This window comes from Pipra filicauda, unplaced genomic scaffold, assembly GCF_003945595.2.
Source record: "Pipra filicauda isolate LSUMZ 115617 unplaced genomic scaffold, ASM394559v2 scaffold292_size926685_pilon, whole genome shotgun sequence".
In the NCBI taxonomy this organism is placed as follows: Eukaryota; Metazoa; Chordata; class Aves; order Passeriformes; family Pipridae; genus Pipra; species Pipra filicauda.
Window position 1 is genome coordinate 284928 of NW_024104412.1, and position 26334 is coordinate 311261.

The 26334-nt window shown below is 43.3% G+C and overlaps 1 protein-coding gene across 3 annotated transcripts in view; it reads right to left on the reverse strand.

The window, feature by feature from the left end:
- Positions 1-21037, reverse strand: part of SCUBE1 (signal peptide, CUB domain and EGF like domain containing 1) — a 175454-nt gene extending 154417 nt beyond the window's left edge. For all 3 annotated transcript variants that reach the window (XM_027730171.2, XM_039382978.1, XM_027730169.2), the window contains exons 1-2: positions 20914-21037; positions 18112-18234 (exon numbers count right to left, since the gene is read on the reverse strand). In XM_027730171.2, coding sequence (XP_027585972.1) covers positions 18112-18234; positions 20914-21001 — 211 coding nt within the window. In that variant the 5' untranslated portion in view covers positions 21002-21037. The remainder of the gene's footprint in view (positions 1-18111; positions 18235-20913) is intronic.
- Positions 21038-26334: the final 5297 nt, after the last annotated feature.

Sequence of the window (26334 nt, forward strand, 5' to 3'; positions counted from 1 at the left end):
TCAGCTCACACAGTGTTAAACGAGGCAACAGATAATGCAAATCTAAGCTGAATGGCTCTATTGTACATTTTTGGTGAATGGCCTTCACATTCTTCATCCACTGATAAGAAATACGGTCTCTAGAGACTCTCTTCCTTATATTTTTCTAAAATTCACCTTCCCTTCCTCAGTTTCCTGTCTCCGTTCTCTTCCCTGTGCATTTCCCTCCTCACTTCAACTCCTAGTGCAAAGAATTAGAAGAACATTTTTAATGGCTGGACACTGATGAGCTCATCAAACTGACAAGAGACAAAGGAATGTACCCCTTTATTCATCCTCGGGTATTCCTGATAATTTTGCCAATGGAAAGTTATCACTGAAGAATAGGAGAATAAACAAGATTTAAAAATATATATTTAAAAATAACATATAAACTGAAAGCTGAGATTTGGTACCCTTTGCCAGCCACCTAAATACTCTATACAGTCATACCTAACACTCCAGGGGCAGGAATGGAGAGAAGATCAAATAAATTACAGAATCATATCACAGAATATTGTAAGTTGGGAAGGACCCACAAGGATCATGGAGTCCAACACCTGACATGGACCACTTCACTCAGGATCTTACCTTATGGAGGTTTAGACAAGTCTTCCCACTGTATTAACATTAGGTATAAACATTAGGTTTATACAGTGGAAGGTTTTTTTGGGTGTCTAAAACCTTTGGATAGCTCAAATCATTTATGGGAAAAAAAATAATTAAGCAGAGTTCTTTCCCTAGGGAACAATATATTTTCTATTCATGTATCTGAGTATTATCCCTATGTGTCATTTGCCATCTCAGCCAGCAAAATGCAATCTTATAATTCATAGCAAATATTTTTCCAGACAAATCCCAAATTATTGTTATCCTGCATTTATCATCTTGAACCCTTGATTGGAGTTTGCTGCGGTTTGACATTTGTCTTAATTGATATTTAAACAGATTGGCTGCAAGTTCTTTGAACTGCAAGTGAGATACCCAAATAAAGATGGATACCTGCAGAGCCCAGAGCAGTTTTAGAGTCTGTCTTTATTTAGTAGCTGCCATGCCTGACAAGCTCAAGCAGAGAGATTTCCTGTTCACAAGCTGTTCTCAATGTGAAACATGACATTTGACAGCATTTTTCCCACCACTTCTAAATCACAGCCATTTCCACCCCAATTCCCCTCTTTTAATATAATGGGAAATGTTTGATTACACATCTAATCTTCAAAGTTCTTGGGTATCTAATGGGGGAGTGTATTTTTGTGCACCTTACTGCCTCCTAATGATAATCATTTCAGTAAGTCCTGGCAGGAGGTTGTTCCTGGATCTTTTAGTTGAAAAATGCACCTATAAATTTGGAGGCAGAGGTTTAAAGGAGCGAAATTAGCTCACTGATACAGACATAATTCCACTACTTTTTTTTTCCAGACTCTGCAGGCACCTCATATTCTCAGATTCTGCAACCTCCCTTTGCATTTCATTTTTAAATGTCTGTCCACTGACAAAAGGAAACAATCCCAAGCTTCGATTCTGAAGTAAATCTCTTTATTACCTGTCAGCAAATGAGTATTAACCTATTTTTTGTGGCCCTTGATGTGGGGGAACAGAAGGTTTGTAAAATAAAGGGCTTCCTGTCATCCTGTATCACTTGGTCAAACTTCCTGCTTTGTAAGGGACACATAGCAGATATTAAGTTTACCAGCTCACCTGTTCAGGGCTCCCTTTCATTTCAACATTTACTGAAGTCATGCAGCTACTTCTAAACATAACACACAGGGAAACCATGAATTTGTGTCCCCTGACAATGCCAGACCAACACTTATGAAGCCCAAGAAACCAACTCTGCTTATTATTTTCTCACCTGCTCCCTGAATGCAGACAAATTCACAGCATCCCTCAACAGCATCTTTCACGAAGTGAAGGCCTCCCAGCATTTTGGGTTTGCATAACTCTGTTTATTTTTGCTGTAAATAGTTTTTCTAACTACAGAAATGTTTATTTGCACTAGGAAGGTCTACGTGATGGTGAAAAAGCTATAACACACACAGAATGCACTGAAAAATGGTCATTAAAACTCAGTGAAACAGAAGTTCCCTCACACTTCACGGAAATTAAAACTCAGAGCACCCTTGGCAAGGGGAATGGACTAATATCAGCATGTTTCCTAACTTCCAACATTAATCATTTCACATTACACTTTTCTTATCCAGGAAATAGTCCTGGGGATTCTTATTTTCCTTCTCTTTTCTGTGGTGTGTACTGATAGTAGGTCTTCTTAAAAAATATTTCAGTGCTCCAGCCTAGATGCTCCAGATGCATTATACTTAGTATACACACATATATATAAATATATATGTATATTATGTTTTCAGGAGTGGCAAGTATTGATTTTTCTTGTGAGTCCCTTGCAGGGCTGTGGGTACTCACCATTTTTAAGAAACAAACTGTAAAATTAATTGAGATGGCCCTACATTAAACCATACGAGCTTGATACATTCACTTCAAAAAGATCTGAGAAGATTAACTTGAATAGAAATCAGATCAAAGATTTACAATTATTTTTGTTTTTAATCTGACACAGGCTTACAAAAACCTCAAAGCCATTTTTGTCCATCATCCTCCAGCTCTCTGCATCATATAAAAGGTGAAAAGGTTACTAGGCTACGGATTTTGTTACCATGCCAGAGTTTGGGATGATCAAGTCACATTTTGCTCCTGTAATGACAAATTGAACTTGTTACAGGTTTGTTTCAGAATACCCCCTCTCAGTAAGTGAAACCTCACCAAACCTGTGATGATAACGACCATACCCTAATTATGAGCACACACAAGCACTGCCCCAAACAGCTCCCAGCTCTAAGAGCTGCCTCCGCCAGAAGTCAGGGAATTGGGGCGCTGCACAATCAGGAAACGTGGAGCTATTTTCAGGATGCCAAAACACTTGGCAGGCTCAGAATTCTGGCACAGCCTCTCAGCTCCTTAACAACGATCCTGTCCCCACAATGTGCAAAGTACCTGCCGTGCAGTTTGCCTGGGTGTGCAGATTGAACGTTTGCCATGTTTTGAAAGCCTGGCCCCGGCCAGTATCAACAAGAAGCCCTGGCTGTTGTTGTAGCAGATCAATGCAAAAGGGTTTTATTTGCAAACAAATTCTACTCTGATGTAATTTTTGGATTCCAGTTATTTCATTCCTGGAACAAAGAACCCCGTCCTACTGATACATGCTGACAGTTATAAAATTTTAATCGCAGGGAGAGTCCATCAGTCAGGATGCAGGGTCTCCTCAGTCTTCTAAAAGGCCAGGCAGAAATCAGTCTTGTGAGCCAGAGCTCTATTTATCACCAGAGACAAACAATCACAGAGAAAATCTAACCAACAGTGGTAAGCAGCCTTTTGGTTTTGACCTTTGGATGTGTACCCACTGCCCAGCGAGGACAGAGATGTAGAGACAGTGAATATTAATGCAACCCACTGGCTTTTCCTACATCATAACCTTTTACAGACTCTCAAAACGTTGCATGGAGTCTCTGACCACTAGAGAAGAAAGCAATGGCAGAGCCTCTCTGAACAGGAATTTATGAATTTTTACACACTTATCTTGTGAGGGTTAGATGAAGCCAGGCTGTACAAACATCTACTTCCCAGTGAGGAAAATCCAGGATAAGTGGTGAGGATGAAATTTAAAATTGAAAAACACAATTGCTGACCTGTGAATCATCAAATATTTTCATTTACAAGCTGTGCTTACATCTGATGTTTGGACAAGAAAGGAAGATAAAGCAAACAGATGCAATTTTGGCTTTGCCAAGAAAAATTAGACATTTCTGCTCCAGTGTTCAAATATCCTGTACTAGAAAGTACACACAGCTTCCATTAATGCTCTTCAGTGGAAAAAGAGTGCAAGTGCAGATATGGAAACAGTAATGGGGGCATTTGCTGCAAATTGAAGAGCATCTATATTCATAGCCTGGAAATTTTCCTGTGGTAATTTTTTGTTATTATATATGTTTGTTACACTGGGGAGAACTTTAGATAGAAAGAACCAAAAGAACACCTACAAATCCTGTGCACTATTCAAATACTACTTTTGGAATATGATTCACAGAACGCACCATAAAAAGCCAAGCAGTGTACAACTCCAATAGATCTCCTCCCCAACAGCAGAGGGATAAAAGTGGGTAAGTTTATATAAATATTTCTTTACTCCTGTAAACTTATTCCCAATACTCTCATTTAGATGGTTTCTCATGAGAAGCCTATCACAACAAAGCCATTTTATTATACACAGATAAGCAAATTGCAGCAATATCTTGCCTAAAGACTTGATTAACAACCCAATAAAAAAAAAAGCCAACCCAAACTGTTTAATTGGACAGTACAGCCAATATAAGACTAGAGATGAGAGATGTCACTTTTTGAAATGTTCTTGATGAATCCCCCATGCTTCTTCCTCCCTCCCCTCTTTCTAGACAATCCCTCTTTTAGAAATACAATGAATATACCCCAGCATAGTCCTAAGATACATAAACAGAAGTCCAGGAGAGAGCACACTACAACATCCTTGCTTATCCATTAAAAACAGGGTGTCAAGGCCTGATTATTTAACTCACCCATGAATAACACAGGACTTCACCCTCAGCAAAAGACTCAAAAATGAAATAATGGGATTATGGGTGTTTAGCCACAGCACCTGGTTTAACACTGTAGCCATCTAAAGTCAGCTTAAACATCCAGGTCAAGCTTTTCCAAGTACCTATTAGTTTTTCACAAGTGACTTGAGAGTCCTTGAGAATTGACATTCAAGAAGTTCTGTCCATCTCCATGACTGGCACGAGTGACTTTTTACAGAATTTATTTCCAAGTGCACATAAAGGTCTAACAGACTCGGTGTAAAGGATTTTTAATTTGTGTTTGGTTTATGGCAGCAGGCCATGCAGCTGCTGGAATTAAAAGCAATGTGAATTAAATAAAGGTATGATCACACAGTTCAGCAGTGCTTCCTGGACATGATGCACTAAGAAAAATCTCGAGTCTGAGTTCTAAGAAAACAGAGTTCAAAAAATCAGCTCTCTCCTAAAACAAAGTTGTGGGAGGTTGATTTTTTTTTTTTTTTTTTGGTTTAACTATATGCCTGTGATGGAGAGGTAGGGGTCAATTTTAAATTAAAGAACAGAAATGTAAAACTGGGACTGGGAGGATGAATTTCACATGGCAGCTTAAAAATCCCCTGTCCTGGTTAAATTCACAAGTACAGAACCTTTTTCACTAATTTTTAATGGACTTTGAACCTCCCAGCTGCAGGTTCCTTGGCCCAGGTACACCTCACCCAGCTTTACACACCTCCACTGGAGAGCTCCCCATCTGTGTCAGAGACTCTTTATTTTCAGGACACGACTTATCCAACCTTTTTTTTGCCTCCAGTGACACAAGGCAAACTGCATTAAGGAAATTTCTCTCCATCAACTATAAAGGGAAAATAAAGCAATTTAAGTGTAGTGATCTGTACTACAGAGTCTCATCTTGGCAGAGATGAAATTCACCCTTTGTCCTCTTCAGATACCCTTGAAATGAAGAGAAACTCTGTCCCTATCCCAAATGCTCAACACATAGAGCCAGGACCTGCCTCCCTCCCAGTATAATAGACTTTATTTTTACTGAAAGTTAGGTCTCTGGAAGGAGTGCAATGACCAAAACCAACTGTCTGACCACAGCTTGGATGTTAAAATAAATTAATTATGAGGGCATGTTATTAATGGCTGTAAGTGCCTGATAAACATTAGTTTGTATTGATTCACGTATTAATTTTGTAACTTTTGACCCCAGAAAACTTTTAAAACAAAGGGCAGCAACGAGTTTTCAAATTACCCCAGGAAAAGTAAAGTAATCCCACCCCCTACCAGTCCAACAATTTTACAGCCAGCAGACTGCACAAAACCACATGGAGGAGATATTTTTAATTAAGTGCAGTATAAGGAGAATAATGGTTACCCGGATTCAGTCCAAACAATTATTATCAAAAGGGCCTTAGCATTTTAAAATAAGCCATTTAAGAAAGGCTCAGTGTTTTAAACATAGGCTGTTTCCGATTATAAAGTAGAGCTTTTAATTAAGATTAGTAAGGCCTAATTCAAGCTATAATTTGGTTCCTTTAGTTAGCAAATGTCTATTAAAACTGAGCAATTAAGGTTAAATGGGTTGAAGCATTTAAAGCACTCCCTCCTGCTTCAAATACTATACTAGAAAAGACTATGTCAGTGACTAATTCAGACCAGAAGACATGTATTTCCCCTCAAGTTTTTTACTTCCTTGCTGATCATAAAGTTTGCTAAAGAAGAAACCCTTGGTGAACTAGATTTTCAATGGAGCAAAAATATATGTTTGTATGTTACAGCTTATTGTCCACAATTTAACCATAAAATACAATTTCTGTGATTTTATATAGTATAAAGTTTGCTCCTATTATGTTTTTCCCCTTAATTTTATACAGTTTAGTAATAAAAATACGTAGCAAACTTGCCAGTAGCATATTTCTCTCTGTGTTCATACCTGGCATAATGGTCTTCAGCAGTTGTGTGTGTACTTGACAGGTAAAGGTAGAATTATACAATGATTTGTATTCCTGACATAAATGGCCTTTTAAAGCATTCCCACCTCCCCTTCCATTTCCCATTTTCGCAGCTTTTTCAAAGACTGAAACTCTTCATGCTTGGTGTCATCTTTAAGATCAAGCCCAGACTCCTGCTCACTCAGGCAATTGTATCATGGAATCCTACTCAGGATAACGGTTGATGTTGTCTTACCATTGAGGAACAGGCCACAGCAACTACCACCCAAATACCTGCCTTGGAAACAGCTAAAAATTATCACTAGTACATAAGTCATAATATTAATGGTCATCACTAAGAGCCTTTCAGGATAAGCAGTACAGGAACACATTCCAGTAACTTCTTTTTGTGCAACAAAATCCAGTGAAAGCAGTTCTGTATTAACTCAAATTATGTCACTGAGCTATTATAGAAAATTAATGCAATTGCTGCTGTCCTGAAGATATTTCTGTGTATTCCCTATTCAGAATAAATGCTAAAGCTTTTAGGTTTCCCTTCATAAGACCACAACGTGATGCAGTCAACTGGTGTTTCTTTTATAATGCACTTCTTGCCCTTCCCTCAAGAAAAAGATTTTTTAAAAGTATTTCAGAACAGGCAGTGAAAGGATGCAAAGTGCCAGAGGGATAAAGAAGAGAAATATACTTTTTATATGCCTTTAGAAGTGACTGTTTACAGAAACCTTGAGTGACAACACCTTAGATTTTACCCATATCACAAAAGAATTATTTCCTAGTCAACAATCATAGTATAAACAATCTGATGGAGTTGTTTCCATCGTTAAAGTTTTTGAGAGAACTGTAATATAAAAGTTCTTCCATTCTGAAGCCATAATTTCCTTAAATGTACAACTGTACATAGAATAAACTGCTGCCATTTTCACACAGTGAAAACAGATAATAAAACAGCTTATATCCAACCAAAGTATTTTAGTATTTAGGTTTTTATCTCAGGCCAACAGGCTATTCCTCTGTTGTACCCCTTCCCTGCTCACTCTTACAAGCCAAAACAGTCACAGGGCAGGGAAATCCTGGCAAGCCCTCGTTTGTTCCTTGCTCTCTGAATACATCTACACACTCCAGCCTCAACAGAGGTAAAACCACTCTCCAAGGAATTCAAGCCAAGCAAAAGCCACGGGGTTCCACTTGTGCCTGCCCTCTGGTAGCCAAATAATGCAGGCTGGGCTCCCTCCTGGCTGTGGGTCAGGCTGCAGCACAGCTCCAGCCAGGCTGCATTTCCCCAGCACAAAGCCCTTGGGAAAATCCCACTGCAGCCAGGAATCAGCAGCAATCCCTCTGGAGCACCTGCCTTTGCAGGGTGTGGGACACCAAGACTAAAGGTCAGATGAACTGGACCACTGGGCAAGCAATGACTGGGCTGGTTTAAGGAGAAGGTGGCGTGTGGGGGGGAAGGACGTGGGAAGAGGAGCTTTGATCACGTTCATCTTCAGGCAGGTTGGAACGCACCAGGAAAAAAAATAAAAAGGGAATTTCTAAATGAAGTTGGACTTTGGTGCTTCGTAGGTAGAGAGATTCATTGGTATGTCTCCAAGTCACGGTTTTCACGGACTCCTTTTCCAAGGAATTTCTGCAAACAGGAAAGTGCAAAAAGAAGAAAGGCACAACCCTACCCAGCAGAGACTGAGATCTCCAGAGGCAAAAAGTCAGATACCAAATTCCTCCCGTGCATGTGCTGCCAAACAACTGAGATATGCATTACCTGCACTCCCTGCTCAGCAAAGCAAATATCCACTCACTTCATCCCCTTTTCCCACTGCAGCAGGGAGACTGGAAGTTTAGAATGTGACCTCTGCTTCCAGATAATGAAATCGGAACAAAGGCACTTCGGAGCAGCTTCCCCTCTTACAACAGCAAGGACCAGAATGCACAGCAGTTATGTCCTGTAGGATTTTCAGCAATATGTCCAACAAACACCTACTCCTGCAGAGGTTCCCATGCTCCGAAGCACATTCTGCACCAACACCATTCCCTCCAGTAATCCCCAAATTGATATCATGCATTGCTCTTTTTTCCCTCCCCCCCCCCAGTTAAACTTTTGATGTTCTGTGACCACGATGCCTTATTAAAGGTAAGGACTGACAGTGGTTCATGCAGCCTAAGGCATGGGAATGGTGGGATGCAGCTCAGCAACATCAAGCTGAGAGGAAATGAAAATCAGCTTCCATATTCTAACAGCTCATCTGCTTAACTAATTGATTATAGGAATCAGAACAATCTGAAAATCGCTTGATCTATTTAATATCTCTGATTCTTTGGCGGCTGAACTGTAAAACATCATCAGTAGTTGTGAAAGCATGGTCTTGAATTTGATATGTGTTGCCTATGGGGCCTACAGCACCAAACTAACTGCTCGTGTATTAAGCACTAAGTTCAGGTCTAAAGCAAGATCAAGGTCTTATATCAGCTTGTTAAGTGATCCAGATTTTTTTTTTTAATTCATTGGTCAATGAAGGAAAAACTGTGGCCTTCTACAGGCTCCAGGGAAGCAGCACTGTAAAGTAAAATAATATCTTCAATTTAATAAAGTACTTACACAGAATTAAAGGGTAACAGCTTCTTAAGATTAAGTACCTGAGTACTTTGATGATTCAATGCATTTGAACAAAACAATTCTTCAAACTAATGTAAGTGTATTCCTTTTGCTCAGCACCTTAAATGTGTAAAAAAGTCTTGAAATTTAAGGGGGTCTGTCACACCCTCCCTTTAGTTTCCCACAACTCTGACAAATATTTATGTATGAACTATGTTCTTTCATGCAAGGTATCTGCTTTAAAGCAGGTCTGCTTTTTTCAGCTGAAATTTTAAACAAATATATACATACTAAAACAAACAAAGAAAAAAAAACAAACCAAGAAGTTGGCTTTTTTTTTCCTGAAGTGATTATACGGAAAATTCACTGCTTTGCTACGTCGAAAAAAATCTCCCCCCTTACTTGGACAGATTAAATGCTCTCAGATTTTGTTTCTTACAAGGAGTCAACGAGTTCCCTTTCAGGAGACTTCTCAAGACAAAAAAAAAAAAAAAAGATGGTCAAATTCCAGCTGATAATTCACCAAACAAAAACCAGCCACTTAAAAAAATCATTACAGAAAAACCCAAACAACATAATAAACTCAAAGCTCAACAACAGGCACCTGCTGAAATTTATGCAGCTAAAGTTTCCCAAACAACCTTCTTTGTAGGTGGTTTTTTTTTTCCCCCCAGCCTTTGACAACACAATGGCTCCAGAAATTGAACCAGATTAGGAAATCTATTCACCTTATTCACCACCACCTTCTCCCTGCCATGTGCCCCAGCCTCTACATCCCAGTTCATTGCCTTTTCAGCGTAGAACTGCTTACAGGGCCAGCATTACACAATCCTTTGTGTTTTCTTCCACTTTTAGGGGCGTTATTTCAGGGATATTCTTCACAGAATAGCCCCACATCTATTGCACCTGTGCAAAAAAAACCAGGATCGGGGAAAAGGAATTGCCTAAATCACTGCAGAGGGAGAATTCCTGCTTTTGGGACCAGAATTTATACCCATTTGCCCTACAACTTCCTGCCACACATCCTCCATCCCAGGACTGCCTGAGCTTTGGTCAGACTTGTAGTTCAGGCTCGCAGCTATCCTGGGTACACAGACTGTATCCACCATCCCCTTCAGTCTGTATCCAACATCCATGATTCCCATGACCTTCAGAGTGTCCTAACAGCATGGGTGCTAAGAGAGTGGATGCTACCTGCCTCAGATGCAGAGGAGACAAAATCCACGTGAGTGGAGTTGATTTGGGCAAGGGAGCAGCAGAAGGTCCCATTCCCTAAATCCTCTGCCACCATCTAACCGGAGGCTCCATGACCTTGTCGTCCATCAGCCTCGGAATGTGTATTTTAGGAGCCCCCATAATCAAATGGGAGGTAACAAATGATGGCAAACAGCCATGCAAAGAGGTTTTTCCAGCCAGCCACTGAGGAAAGAGCCATGGGAACAGCAGGGAATGTGCTGAGGGACAGGTGAGCTCTGAGCTGGGGATGGGGGCCAGGAAAGAGGTGGAGAAAAAGGAAGGCAAAGGGAAATCTGAGAGCTGGTTTGACTTGAAGACAGAACTCAAATGAAAGGAGCAGTAAAGGGTATTCAGAGCTTACAGCTGCCAGTTCTCCAGTCCCAGAAGTCTTGCTGGGTAACTCTCCCTGAGAGAGGACAGGGGAAGGAAAATTGAATAAAATAATAGAAAATCCACAAGGAGAGGACAAAAGAGAAGTAGTACTTGCAGTAAGGAAATGACAAGGTTAAAAGAGAGCTGAGGAACAGAATATACAAGACAACACAGTGAAGACTTCAAGGAAGAGGGATTGCACCAGAAGGTGACAGGTGGGAAAATGAGGAAAAATACACAGTGTCTAGCAGATAGATAAAGAATGAAGACAGAAGAAGGACAGATTCTTACCTATTGAACTTAGTGCATTTTATTTATGCCCCTTCAGCTTATTATCATTTTCCTGGTAGATAACTCACACTTTATATCTGGGGGAAAGCAGAAGTTCCTCCTAAATACAGCAGAAGTACCTAAATCACCACAGGAGGCCACCCTGGGTTCTGCAGCTCAGCAACTGTTGAGACTGATGAAATTTTATGATATTTATAAGTTCCCAGAGTACCCATAGACCATCCAGCAGGCAGGGAGCTTATCAACTATTTAGAGAAGTGTCCTTGGAAAAAAACCATATTTTTTCCAGAGTGGGAATCACATGTAATGCTGTTGAAGAATGGGGCCGTATCTCTAGTGCTGTGGATTTGTTTATGCAAAATACAGTGATATTTCTATCTGAGAAGCATTTCTGGAGAGAAAAAAAAAAATAAAATCGGAGTGGATGGTCTTTTTCTAAGTCAAAATGGAAGATTTCCAAAGTGGACCACCGGGGGAGCTGTTCACTGAACCAGCATTATGGGCTGGCAGAAAGTAAGAGGTAGGACAGAGTAGGGGAGAAAAGGGAGAGGATAAAACAAAAGGATATGTGACACATGGGGACTGATGGCCCTGTGAGAAGATAAATGGGTCATGTCAGCCCAGCTAAGGGATATTCTGCTTTTATGGGATAAACTACTGAACAAAGTTGGAAAACTAAAGCAATTGGAATAAACAAATAAAATCAAGGCTCAACTCTGACCAAAACAAAAGCTCTATTCACTGAAAAAGCATGAAGGAGAAAAAAAGAAAAAGTTATCATAAGCTGTTAATTCACTTAGGCTGTAATAAAATTCTGCTTTAATAGAGAATGTTCCCAGGAGTATTTTCTTACTTCTTCTCGGCTTCTCCATCCCCTAAGAAAGCTCATTCCCTGAAGCAAATTAGAAAACTGGCAAGTTGGAATTGAGTATTAAATGGTACCAGACAATTTAAAAAGAAAAAAAACACAGACATAGAAGACCTCAGAATTTAATTCTGGGAAACACTAAACCAAAAATTATGCATCAAGCTACCCTACATGTAAGTAGGACCTAAACCAGCATCACAGACTTGTAGCAACAGGTCTCATCCAGCCATGAGGGGAGGGTGACATGAAGTACAATATCTGATATTAATACCTTTTGTTAAGGTGTTGTAGCTCTAGAAGGCAGCTCCAGTGTCTAACACCCACCACAGACCTCATTCAGGGAAATCAAGGGTGTCCATGAAAGAATGAATTCACCTTCAACTGTAATTATAAGAATGATCAATCAGGAAGGAGTCACTTAAGCTGCCTTGTTCAGGGGCATCGCTGTCACTCTGCAGAGACAGACAGAACAAGTCTCAGCTCCCCTGAGCTGTGCAAGCATCAGGATGCCCAAATTCCAGAAACCAAAGGACACCCAACTCTCACATGACATCGGTGATGAAGATGGTCCACCTCAGAACGAATTGCTGAGAGTGGATTGATGGGACAGCACAGAGCTCTCAAAAGAATTGGGATCACTGCTCCATTTAAAAGACATCCAGAAGCCCCTTACTCACTTATCCCTGCAGACGAGAGGGGGCTTTAGTGGGAGATACAGGATCAGGAGCTGGGAAATGAGAAGTCTCAGATGCCCTGTGCTGGTTCCAGGCTGACTGATTCAGAGAGCAGCCCTCTCACAATATTTGGGTTCATTTTTGAAGGGCACGAGAAGAACAGAGCAGGTATTTCAAACACTGTAGTGAAACAAAAATCCAACGTGTCAGACCACGAATGACCTCCCAAGAAAATGAAAGATTTTCTGAATTCAAAATTACTGAAGATGGTAACAACTGGTTTATCTATCCAGTTTCTGATTCAAGCCCAATGAGCTATCATTTTAAACTTCAGTATATTGCTCTAAGCACTGTGAGTAGTTTAAATTTTGGCTTAGGGATGCTACTGCACCTGCAGCATGAAGATAATCCTTGTGGGTCCCTTCCAACCCAGCATATTCTGTGAATTCCGTGTGACAGATTCGAGAGTCTCAAATTTGGCAAAGTAAGAAATTCACCATCCTGCCGTTTCCACAAAATTAGAATTCCTGGTTCAGAAAAGGGCTCTTAGTTGGCAGTTTAGAGGTGATCTGTGCAGAACTCTGTGCTTTTCTGTCTGCAGCAACAGGTCAAGCAAGAGACGAAGTCAGGCATCACAGAGCATCAATGGAAGTAACAAAATCCAGGGATATCAATGCAAGGGTTTTTCCAGATACAGCATTGAGTTTATCTCATCCACTGTACACAGAGAAATATTAGGAACTATGGCAAAAGTCTAGGAGACTAGGAGATGCCTTGCTAAATTGGCTGGACATCTTCCAAAAACTTCCTTCAGCTCAGCAGCCTTTAAATGAGCACTGGGGGTCAGAAAGGACAATTGGTGTGTGTTTCCAAACGGGCATATGAGGAATGTAACCTGCTGTGAGGCTGGATATACCTGTGATTGAGGCAGGAATGGTTTATCTTATTTTGAGATCATGTTTAAAGCCAGTGAGGTGCCATCCGTGGGGTAACCAGGAATAACAGCCCTCATTGCAGGTTACCATGACCACCTGTTTATCTGGAATGACTATTTACATTAGGAAAAGGACTGCAAATACATCAACACGTGACAAACTTGCATCACTAGAACTGCACAGGCCCACTGAGCCAGCAGACAAGCAGAGCTGCTGCTGATACAGCACAAATTTCCCACGTGAGCAGGAACGTGAAGATCACCCTCTCAGGGCAGACTCGACCTAGACACTTTGCCATGGTATGAGTATGTTGCCCTCAGCAAGAAGTCCATCAAAAAAATTATGAAGCTTCCCAGTAGGAAAAATAACTAAAACAAAAAGTACAGCTAAAAACTGTGAGCATTTCTGTACAAAAAGTAACACGGTAACACCTGCGTGGGATCAATTATTAAAAGAACTGAAGGAGAGTTATGCAAACACTATGAAAGACAGAAGGAAAAACACACTCCTGGAGGAAAATCACAGTCAATAAGGGAAATCTCAGAGTAGAGTTTTGCAATCCAGAAGCAACAGGTCCCAGTGAACGTGTCTTAAGAAAAAATCCCATCCACCCACTCACATCCTCTACACACTGTAGAGAAAGGGTCCTACGTGTAAGGTATAATCCAAAAGAAAAAAAACCACCTATAGCTAGAGCAACTCACTGGAATTACAGTCACACTGAGGATAAAGAGTAGGGTAAGGAAAAAAAAAACCCATTTAAAATAATGTTAATGCAGTAACTGGATATAAAACGGGCACAGATGAACATCAATGAAAAATGACACAGAGTATTTCAACCATTAATGAGGTGAGGGTTTGGACTAGCCAGAGAAGCAGCACTGGCAAAAAAAACTTCCTAAAAGCTAGGTTTAAGAGCTAAACCTCTTCATAAACTGCTCAGTGACAAGAGTACCCACAACACCTGACACACACTGCATTGGAGACAGAGAAGGGCCACCAAGGCACAAGGAACGCCAGGACTTGGAATCCTTTTGAACCCTCTGGAATTTCCACTGCTTTGACACTGTTTTCCAGCTCATGATTTTACTGAGACACCAGCCTGTGGGGAAGCCAAAAGTCAATGCAGAGAAGGTAAGGACAAAGACCTAAGGAGCATGAAGATGACTGCATTTGAGATACTGAATAAAATCACAATAGGGAAGATTTCCTAGCCAAGTGAATCGACTAATTATCAATTAATGGATTTTATATATTGAATAGAAACAGAGACTTGAAAGCAATTATTTTTTTAAAGATCACCTGGGCTGGACACCTCATTCTGTCCTATGAAAAAGCCAGGCAGAGAATTTGTTTTCAAAGGATATTGAACACGAATATTATGTGATATGGGAAAACACCATGGTAATGGTGACCATAAGGCTTTACAAAGCACGGGGGAAAAAAAGAAAAAAGTTATAAACTGAAATCTACAGAGGGAAGCAGGAGACAGGCCACAGGAAGAATGAGGAACTCTTTGGAGAAACAACTGTGCTCTGTGGAAAGAAAACAGGTCAGCTGGTTCAGGCAACAAGGCTCACCAGAAAATAAAATAAAGAAAAAACGTAAAGTAGATCTGTCTGACAAGTCATCCACAATCCTCAGAATCTCTGGAGAAACCCAAAAAGACATTTTGAGAGAAAAGCAAAGTTCGGAAAGAAATTCTCTGCTAAAGGAATTTAACAGGTTGTCAAGAAAATGTTTCATTTCCATATAATTTCTGGTAGAGCGTTCCACGGGTCCTTAAAGAAATGGGTTTGTCTCATGTATTTCTCCCCACCCTTTAGCTCACAGCAGCAAAACACACAAAATCCTGCCCAAGTGGCTGGGCTCCACATTTACTGCATTGACCTGAAGATCCCACTCTTCAGAGAAACTATAAATAAATACACAAGAGCACACAAATACATATTCACATGCTGGACACGTTTCCACAAGTATGTGCTCCGTTGCTTTTCTAAAACCTAAGACTCATCCAAAAAAATGTTATTTCCCATACTCTATTCCCTTTCTCCAAAAATGGATTTCAAGTGAACAAAAGCAATATTTAAGACTGATGTTTAAAATAAACAAACATGGACACGTTTCTAAATTAATTGCAGTGCCTCAGTGTAACCTCAACTAAAATTTATCAGAATTAATTTGACCATGTAGTATAATTTCTTTAAGCTCACTATACTGCATAAATTGCAATTCTGCTTGTTTAATAAAATCTGGTTGCATGGGAGAGCCTGGAGTATAAGTGAGTTAGTAATGCTATATATAATGTTCTTCAGACATGAAGCAATACAGGTAGATTGGTACAGACATAGCTAAAGAAGCACATCATCTCTAAAAATGTTATCTTTTTCTCACAGGTAACTAGTTTCACTGATCAAAAGGCTTATTTAGAAAAGCCCAGTTACAAACTTTGAGAATCATTTAATGACCCAGCTTTGGTTTCGGCACCACAAAGACCATCCAGTGGATTTCATTTTTGTTAATGAAATAATATGAAATAAATTACCTTTATCTTAAACAAATTACCTTTATCTTAAAAGGTAATTTTTAATGGCTGCTCACTGAAGTTGTGACAGAACACTAAATACCCATCCATGAAGTTAGCCTGTTTATTTCTGTAGGTTTTGAATACTTAACCTCAAGAGGGAAAATAAACCCATCCTACATGTACAGCAGGCCTGAGGCAGATCTCAGATCTGCCACTGACTTGTGTGACCTTTCCTTTTAATTATGAGCTTACTCACTTATGAAAAGGACATAATGATACCTGCCCTACACTGAATGCACATAACTTCAGTCATTTCGTGCTTCAAAGTACTTTGGGATCAAATTAACAGGTACTACACAACTAATTTAAAACAAGCTCCAGATAGGAAGCATTCAAAAACACTTCAAGCTTTCCACTTATCCAAAAGTGTGATATTAATTACAAACTTGAGACACACAGCTGATGCAAAATCTTTAGAACTGGTACCATAACATTGTAAAAAGGTTTATACATCATGCAGAGTGATACCTGGTTCAGACAGCCTGTGTTCATTTACCTGACTAATGCTGAATATCCATGCAGAATATGTTGCAGCCTGCCCCAGTTCACTTTACTTATCAGGTTTGTCAGACACTGATTCTATTAGATATGAGTTTGATATCAGACACAGAATTTCCATTATTCTGTACATCACTGCAAAGAGGAATCTTGGTTTTTACTACTTACTGAGCTCTCTTTTTTAATTTTTACAAAGCCAAGGTAAGCCAGGCAAAGAGAAATACGTATATTAAATAAGCATAAAATATGTATATTAAATAAGCATGAGTATAAGCAGTGTCTACCATTAAACAGAGCTTAACAACTAAAACATGAATAGTTAAAGCTTAAGGAAACTCTTGATGTGCAAAACCAACACGAGTACCAAAGCTGAGAGTGCTGTAACTTCACAGCTGGGGCCTTGAGTTTCCTCAGAGTTCTGTAGCTCTTTCCCTGGAAGGGATGAGGAGAGGAAGAAGGGGTGCTGAATGATTATCCTGTTTGCAAGGAAGATAATCTGGTTTCCAAATGAACAGCAGCTCAGAGCAGCAAGAGGTGGACAGTAGGAATTTGTCTCTGTCAATTTAAGCCCAAGACAGAGAAATACGACAACCACAAAAATGCTTCATGAGGGCACTTGAACAAACACTTTGGAAGTCCATGGAGAATAATATGTGGTTTCAGATTTTTGTAGACTTCAGCAAAGTCATTTCTAGGTCTTTAATCTTTTTAATGGACTGGCTATAAACATTTTTTTAAAAGTTTCATTCTGCCAAAGAAAGAGAAGGACTTGGAAGGAAAATTTTTATACCTGCTAGGCACCTACAAGTAAGAAAAAATAATATTCTTGCATCTTTTATTTGTAGGGCTGTGATTATAATATTCATTCTATTGACCAGAGAATCTCTCTGCTGAGATTCAACAGACAAGATGGGGGACAAAATCTGAAATATGAATGTACACAGTGCCTAATAAAACATGCTAGGTCTTTCTCAATTACAAGAGGCCGTATAAAAGCAAAACAACTTTTTTTTTAAAGTCTCTATAAGCACAATAATCTGAAATACTTCCTTTTAAAACAGTGTACCGCAGATTAGAAATGTATGATCATGACACATCCATAGAGCCAAAGAGAAGCAAGTTCCAAGGTCCTGGTCGAGGAGATGCAGAAAAGCACCTACTGTAACTTGCCCGGGGAGAACGGCGGCCAGTCCAGGGGGTGATCCAGGGGCCCATCCCATCCCATCCCATCCCATCCCGCAGCCGCACCTCCCTTTCTTAATTTTATTTTTCAAAGTAGGCTGGTGGGCACGACGTTTGCGGTGCCGGACAATTAGCAAGAGCAGCAGGGGGATGCTTGCCAATAAACACCCAGATTTGAGGTTAAGCAGCTGTAAATCTGCATTAATCGTTTCAGGAATTCAGCTATTTACAAAAGCTTTTAAAGAGCAAACAAATAAGAGAAGGGAGGGGAGGAGAGACAGGAGAGGAGCCGATCTGTCCGTACCTTCACACTGCTTCCCTTCCCCTTTATAGCCCGGCTTGCAGATGCATTTGTAGGATTTCGGTGTGTTCTGACAGATGGCATCGATGTGACAGTCATCCGTGGCTTCCGCGCACTCGTCAACATCTGGAAGCACAGAACGAACCCCAAGGGGACAGATCAGGAGGGAGACCTGAGACACACAACACCAGGGACAGGAACTCCCCTTGGAACTGTTTGCCTGCCTGCCTGCCTGCCTTCCCAGTGTCATCCTGGAAATGGGAACATCTGAGGTTAAATAAGTGAACCTGCCAACGTGATGTTCTCCTCAGGTCGTTTATAAGCACTGCTCCACCGAGCCACAGGGACTGGCTCTCGCATTCCCACATTAGGAAATCCTTAGACACTAAAACTTAGCTTCTGCTGTATAGGTCTGGTACTGGAGACCCTTAGTAAAAAACCCAGTGTTTAAATGACCTATAAGAGGAGAGAAAAAGACCATTTGCGTGTTCTAGCAAAGAGATTTTCCCAATTTATAAAGATAGACTCTAGTTTAAATAAACTCCGCTGGTTGGGGAATGAGAAAAAGAAATATTTGAACACCAAAACCCCATTAATACTTTTTACTTAGAGGCAAAAAAAAAAAACCAAAAAAACAAACGGCAGACCATATGAAACTTGGTAAGTCAGTGCGGAGGAAAGCAACCTGCAATAACATCATCTACTTGGACTAAAACTCATTTAGGAGGAAGAAACTCCCAGCAGTCTCCCCGGCCCCTGCACTGGAAGGGGGGCAGCCAGACCGCTTGTTTTCAGGGTAGGAAGCCTTTACAAACATTTCAGTGACGGGCATTCGGATTTAAAGAGGATGGGGAGGGAGGAGGATGAGCGAGAGACTCGGTAGTCGTGGGAATGTTAATGAAGTGAACATAGGAGGGGGAAAAAAAAAAAAAAAAAAGGGAAAAAGCAGCAGCTCCGACCTATTCAGGGATGGGGTGTGCTGCTAACAGGGGAACATTTAAAGCCCTGCCTAACCTGCCCTGCCCCCCGCAGTCCCCCAGACGGTCCCCGACCACCGCCGGGGAGGCGGTGCCGCCCCCGCCCCGGGGACACCGGGCGGGCAGGGTCGTGTCAGAGCTCACCTCACGGGGATTTCCTCCCCATTTCACGCCAGAGCCACACCTGGGGCTCCCGGGAGGAGACAGGCGGGCAGGGCAGCGCGCTGCCCGGGGGATGGAGCGGAGCACAGCCTCCCCTTTATGCCCGGGAAGGACCGAGGGCAGCGGGGGAGTCGCGGAGGGACGTCCAGCGAGAGACATGTGCAGCTGGTTCCATGCAGCAAGATTAACAGATCCTCCAAAAAGGTGCACTAAAGGGAAAACAGCTTCGCTGTCAGCTTGAAATCCTAACGCTAATTGTTTCAGAAGTGCTCACTCAGCCATCTCCAGTGATCCTTCAAAGTCACCGGGGACAGGCGGGGGGTGTTTGGAGAGGGGAGGATAAGCAGACACTGTGGCATGGCACACAGCAGAGAACTTGTCTGGGAGGTGCAGACCGGGGCGGCCCCGCGGGGCACCCCTGGGATCCCAGCAAGAGAATTCCCTGGACTCCGTATTGTTGAGGGGGATTTTTTGTCTTTTTTTCTTTCCTTTTTTTTTTTTTTTTTTTTTTTTAAGAAAGAGGGGAACAGCGCAACAAGCGCCGTGATTTTAAGGAGAAACGCAGGGCTGCTGTAATCTGTTCCCTTCTTTCTTGTCCATTCGTTTATTTTAACCACCGAGCCGGTTCAGATCTAGCCATGATTTACGTGAATTAGCTTAGGGGGTCCGAGGGTGTTGCCTAGATCAGGCAGAGATTCAGTCAAGCACAAAAAGAAAAGAAGTTTTTGGGGTGTGTGTGTGTTGGTTTTTGTTTTTCTTTTTCTTTTTTTTAAATGCTTTGGTTCATACTTTTGAGTCATTAAACCGGCACCCATCTCCCATCAAGATCAGTAAGAGTGACAGCTGGACTCTTTATAATGCCGTCAAAAATTCAAACTGCATTGAGCCAAGGGGGACATTTCACAGCAACCAGAGGATGCCTGGGAGTCAGGCGTGAATGCCAATGAGTCAAATGAAAGGGCAAAACCAAATATGAGCCCTTGTTCAGCTCCACATCTCACGTTGCGTTTCTCGGACTTTAGGAACTTCTACGCTGACTTCGTTCATTTTGCTGCATTCAGACTCCTCTGTCTGAGGGATTTTTACACGCATCCCCCTCCCAACCCCTCCCCGCTCGTACTTCACCTTAAAGGATTACTTCTAGCACAACTTCAGAGACTGCATACACATCTTTCAAGAAATCACTTTGGGCTTACAAACATTCCTAGACAGACAGGGCTAGGAGGAGGGTGTTTGATTTTTCGGGGTGTTTTTGTGTTTTTTTTTTTTTTTTAAAGCAAAGATTTAGTATCATTGCTGCTATTAAACAGAGAGTAAGAAACGCCAGGTCTTCGGGTTAATGCGCAGACAGGGAAAACCTGTGAAGATATCCCAGGGCTCAGCACAGACATCTCGCAGGCACTTAAGCAAAGTAACTTTTTCTTCCCCATCTCTCCCCTGCACAAGTCCCTCGGCTCCGGCTGTGTCAGACACGCGAGAAAACGCCTCCCCACCGCAACTTCCAACACCCCCGGCTGTTCGGAAACGACCCTCCCCTCGGCACCTTACAGCGGGGCGAGAGCGGCGCGCAGAGACAGACGGACAGACAGACACGGTTCCCCCCCGGGGGCCGCCGCGGCGGAGCTCCCCCTTCGCCTCCCCCCCCTCCCTCCCCGCTTCTCCTTACCTGCGCCCCCGCTGCCTCCCGCCAACCTGCCGGCCCAGGCGAGGGCGAAAAGCAAACAGCAGCGGCGCGCAAAGCAAACAGTGCCCATGATAACGATGCGCTGGCGGCGCGGGAGCGCGATAAGGGACGCGCCGGGGCGGCCGCGGAGCCGGCGGCGCTGACGCCCGCACAGCGCCCCGCTGATTCGCCGCGGAGCCGCCGCGGGGCGGGGACGGGCGGGACGGCGCGGGCAGGGCCGCCCACGGGGAGGGAGCGCTGCGGGACAGCGGCCGGCCCGCCGGCACGGGGGATGCCCGCCGAGGGGCCGGGGACGGCGGGGGACGCGCCGGGAACGGGACGCGCGCGGAGCGGTCCCCGCGGAGGGAGGGAGGGAGGGAGGGAGTGCGGGGACGGGGAGAGAGGGAGGGGTGGGTGAGGAGGTGGACAGAAGGATGGAGGGATGGATGGACAGAGGGAGGGATGAAGGGATGGATGGACAGAGGAAGGGATGAAGGGATGGATGGACAGAGGAAGGGATGAAGGGATGGATGGACAGAGAGAGGGATGAATGGACAGAGGGAGGGATGAAGGGATGGACGGACAGAGGGAGGGATGAAGGGATGGACGGACAGAGGGAGGGATGAAGGGATGGATAGATGGACGGACAGAGGGAGGGATGAAGGGATGGATAGATGGACGGAGGGATGGGTGGGTAGAGGGATGGAAGGATGGGTGGACAGAGGAATGGAGGGACGGGTGGGTGGATAGATGGAGGGATGGGTGAAGGGATGGAAGTATGGGTGGACAGAGGAATGGAGGGTTGGGCAGTGGATGGATGAAGGGATGGAAGGATGGACGGACAGAGGAATGGAGGGATGGGTGGGTGGAGGGATGGAAGGATGGGTGAAGGGATGGAAGTATGGGTGGACAGAGGAATGGAGGGTTGGGCAGGTGGATGGATGGAAGGATGGACAGACAGAGGAATGGAGGGATGAATGGACAGAGGAATGGAGGGAGGAATGGAAAGAGGGATGGAAGGATGGGTGGGTGGATAGATGGAGGGGTGGGTGAAGGGATGGACAGGTGGATGGAGGGAGAGAGGCATTAATGGATGGATGGGTGAGCGGATGGGTGGATGAAAGGACAGAGGGATGAGTGCACGGAGGGACAGGTTGTCAGATGGATAGATAGATGGGTGGGTGAGTGGAGGGATGGAGGGGTGAGTGGAGGGATGGAGGGGTGAAGGAATGGATGGACAGAGGGAGGGATGGGTGGCCCCACACCGCGGGCTGTGAGGGCAGGCTGGCAGACATGGCTATCCATCTCCTCGGCAACTGCAGGCAGGGATCCTTCCCCCTTCCCAGGCTCAGGCTAAAACACAACTTTGTTTTGGTCGCCCCTGCCTCCCTCCCAACTTCACCTAACTCCATCCCTGCCTGCCACCAGCCACTGGCCTCCTCCAGGGCTATGCCGTGGAGACAATTGCCCCTTTCCAGCCCTTCCCCCATCTCACTCCTCCAAGTCCTGCTCTGGATCCAGCCAGGGCTCTGCAGGTGACACGTGTGGTCCTGGCTCAGCCTGGGTGGCACGCCCTCCCCAAAATCATCAGGGAAGCTGCACTGCCTCTGCTGCAGACAGACACGTGAGTGCCATTGTCACCAGCACCCTGGAGGAGAAAATCCATCACTTAAACCCAAACATCAGAAATGTGCCCCCTCAGAGGCAAACTCCGGGACGCTGAAGTCTCCCAGGCTGTTTTTAAAGGACTGGAACAGCTTGCAGACGTCCCCTGTGATGTGCCCCCCTATTTGCTTTACACCTTTCTTTCACAGACACTCCCCCTGCTGAACTGCTTTGCTACTTTAGGTTGTTTCAACTCCTCCTAATTCCCCAGCGAGGCTGTTGTGTGCGACATCCACTTGTCATCCGGAAAATAAATACACCCCGGCACAGCTTTGGATGCCTCTTTTTGACAAGTTCCTCCCAAACGTGTGCGTGTTTCAGTACGGTTCTCCCAGAAAACAGCACTCTTTAAGTACCTTTAAGCATGAAAAGACGGGAAGGAAATGTAAGAAAAGTTGCTCAGCCCGTAGTAAAAGCACAAACCACCGTCCTTATCCTTCCTAAAACCGAACTCCCGCTGCACGGTGCCAGAGCTGTTTGCTCTCCGCATGTTTACACCTCGACTTTGGGCATTCCCGGCCTTAATCCTTCAGGGCTGGGGCAGCGGTTATTGCTATTTTAAATCCGGTCCCTTATTTTTTGTGTGTGACTACGCGGAGGCGCAGCGGTGAATTCCATGCCCCAGCCTTCCCATGGATACGCGGAGCGTTCCTGCCGCGGAGGTCCCCAGAGGGATCACCTGGAGCCTTGGAGTGCCACCTAGTGACCTACTTATGGAATGTTGCAGCGGAGCGACCCAAAAGCTTTTCCAAGACTTTGGAAGTATGAGTTTTGTCCTAGGTAAAAAGCAAGGCTAAATCTTCTCCCCCCCCCCCCTTTTTTTTTTTTTAAATATTTCATAACTGGCTTTGTCATTCTGTTTCATGAAATCACGCTAAAATTTATCACGGGACAAATTGTCCAGAATGTTTATCTTTCATGAAGGAATTAACTAAAATTGTCTAAAAAAATGAACTCTCTCAACTTTTTAAAAAGCCACGGTGCAACAGAGCAGTTTGATAAAGCAACAAAACACTCCCAGCTGCCTCGATGTTCTCTACCACATATTATATGTATACATGATATTTCTACCCTGAATATATAATTATATGCATTTATAGTCTATACAGTACTTCCCCCACCTGTACAGCACCCGAGAAAGGGAGTCACCTTGATCCAAATATTACATTATGGGAAACACCACCCATGTTTAAGCTCTCTACCAAAGTACTTGAGCTCTGCCTAAGAACCTTTGGGCAGCCTGCAACAACAGCTTGCATGTTAATTGTCTTCTAATGTTCTTCCATACCAAGGAAGGAACTATCCAATAAAATAATAACAAAAATTAATAATGAAAGAGGTGTGTTTTACCAGGACCCATCTCTTTATAGAAGGTCCATGAAGAGCTGAATGTCAGGAAAGGGCATAAATAGAAGAGTGGCTGCAGAGCAGCAGCCTTGCCTTCAGAACACCTCCTCCCACAGACACAAACCATTCCAAAAATGCTTTGAGAAGACAGAAGAGCATCTGCAGAATTATCTGGTTTCCTGGTTTGCTATTTATGAACACCTGTATATTGGGGCCAGTGCTGCCTCAGGAGGCAACACGAGCTATAGATAGGGCTGTGAATCACAGCAGAGACTGAATAGCCTGTGCAAACCTGAGCCAGCGGCTGTACCTCTGTGTTTCTGTTTCTCTTCCTTCCTTCTGTCCATCCTGTCCATTTACAGGGAGAGCCCATTGCAGCAGGGCCTGTCTTTCACTGTGTTAACACAGCACCTTTCAAAATAACACACTAGACTTACTTTGTCTGTCTCCCCAGTTAGGGCTTTCACGAGGCCAGTGAGACATATCTCTGACCCCTTTAACTTCAGTTCTCTTTCCCAGAACTGTACTTTCAAGAACTGAGAGAAGCCTGGCACCCTCAGATGAGGGCACAGGGAGTCCGTGTGCCAGAATTTGTGCAGGGAGCAGCTATACTTTGAACCCTGAATCATATATCTCCAAGATTTATTTAAATATTTCCTATTAGGAAGAAAGGAACAATGTAAAACCAGCTCTTCAAAGCATATTTTGCATTTCTACACGTACTTAGGGGAAGCTTTTGGAACTAGAGGCAATGGACATGAACAGCACCACATGCTCAATGCTGTATTACTTCTTTCCAGGAAAATACAGCATCTAAGTGAGATTACAATCAATTTTATCTCACTCTCTCATCAGTGAGACAATGTGTGAAACCTTGTGGAAGTAGTGGTAAATTTGGATATTCTGGAAAAAAAAGAAAAGGTGTGAGCCAGTGCCAAACTTTGAAGAGATACATCAAGTCATGGTCTAGGACAGCTACTCTCCTATTTCTACTGTACTGTTACCTTCCTCCAAAACATGTCACCTGCTTCATCCAGCTGACCCTCCCCTTTCACCGTTACTGGGAAGAGCAATGGAGTTGGTTTTTTATTTCCTGCTTGAATCGTAACCACCAAGAGGGAAAGATGATGATACTAATGAAGAGATGGAACATGCCACCATCACCACAAAGGGCAAAGCAGAGTAGATCTTCCATTACTGGTACTCACTCCATCCTAGTTTTATCAAGATGAAGATTAATCTCAAGCAGGTGAATAAGGACTTGATGCAGGAAGAGCTGGATAAAACTTTATAACCTTCATTTTACAGGAGGTTGGTTACAGCAGTCTCTCCTAAAATGAATAAGGAACCCTTAAAAACCTGCAAGAGAAATTGCACTGAACAAGGTTTTATGTACAACCTGCTCTGAGATGCCACCAACAGGTGGAAGAGGATGACAAGGACCTGTGGAAACATGCAGCTGAAAAGGACACCTCTCTGAAAGTCCTGTTGGAGAACTCTGTTGCCAAAATCGTGGTGGTGGTGTGTCTTTGTGCTCACAAGGAGATGGGCAGCAGCAGTCTGAAATGGTTTGCTTCTAGGAAGTTAAGGCACAAGGGAGCCAGAAGGGAAATATCAAGGGGAAAAAAAAGGGTCCCGTTGCTCTTTGCCCATCCACTAACTTCAGACCAGAGCAGGATCAGAATTTTTACTCATTGACTCCTCCAGCAAAGTCTTTAAACCTGTGACTTGGTGGTCCTGGCTCCTGATCTGCTACAGATTCCCTCCCATTGTATCTTAGCCTGGGCAGTTCAGTTACTCTCAAAATGAATTTCACTGATTATTGTGCTTGCAAAGAAGTTACTGTATTGCAGCTGTTTTAAAATGCCACTCTCTTGAACACCACAGTCTAAAAAGGCCAAGCAACTCAGAGGAATTGAGTAGTGTCTTGGGTATTTTGGGCTTTATCACAGCAATTTGAAATCTTTAATCCTGGATAGCCATTAACTGCTCTGGACTGCACAGGACAGCAACCCAAATTCTAGCAACACAACAGATGAGAGAGCTTTTGGGTTGTTTTGGAAGGCATTTTATGAGCTCTCTTTTTAAAGTGAACTTTTCCTCAAAAATGGCTACAGTTGGCCCTGATTTCTTCTTCAAAGCACTTGAGGTACTTCCTGTTGTTCCCTTTCTTGCTGTTACCCATGATCTGTGGCCAGTTATCAGTTCACCTTCCCTGTCTAAGGAAGGCCCTGCACATGCCAGGAACACTGGAGCATGTACACATTTATCAGCAGGACCACTCCTTCCAGTAGACTTCTGCAAAGACTGTCTCAGCAGGCTGGGAATTGTGTAGTGCAAGATGAAGAGAAGAGGCCACGGCCTCTCCTCACAGTGCCTTTATCCTTCAGCACAGCTCAAACCCAAAAACCA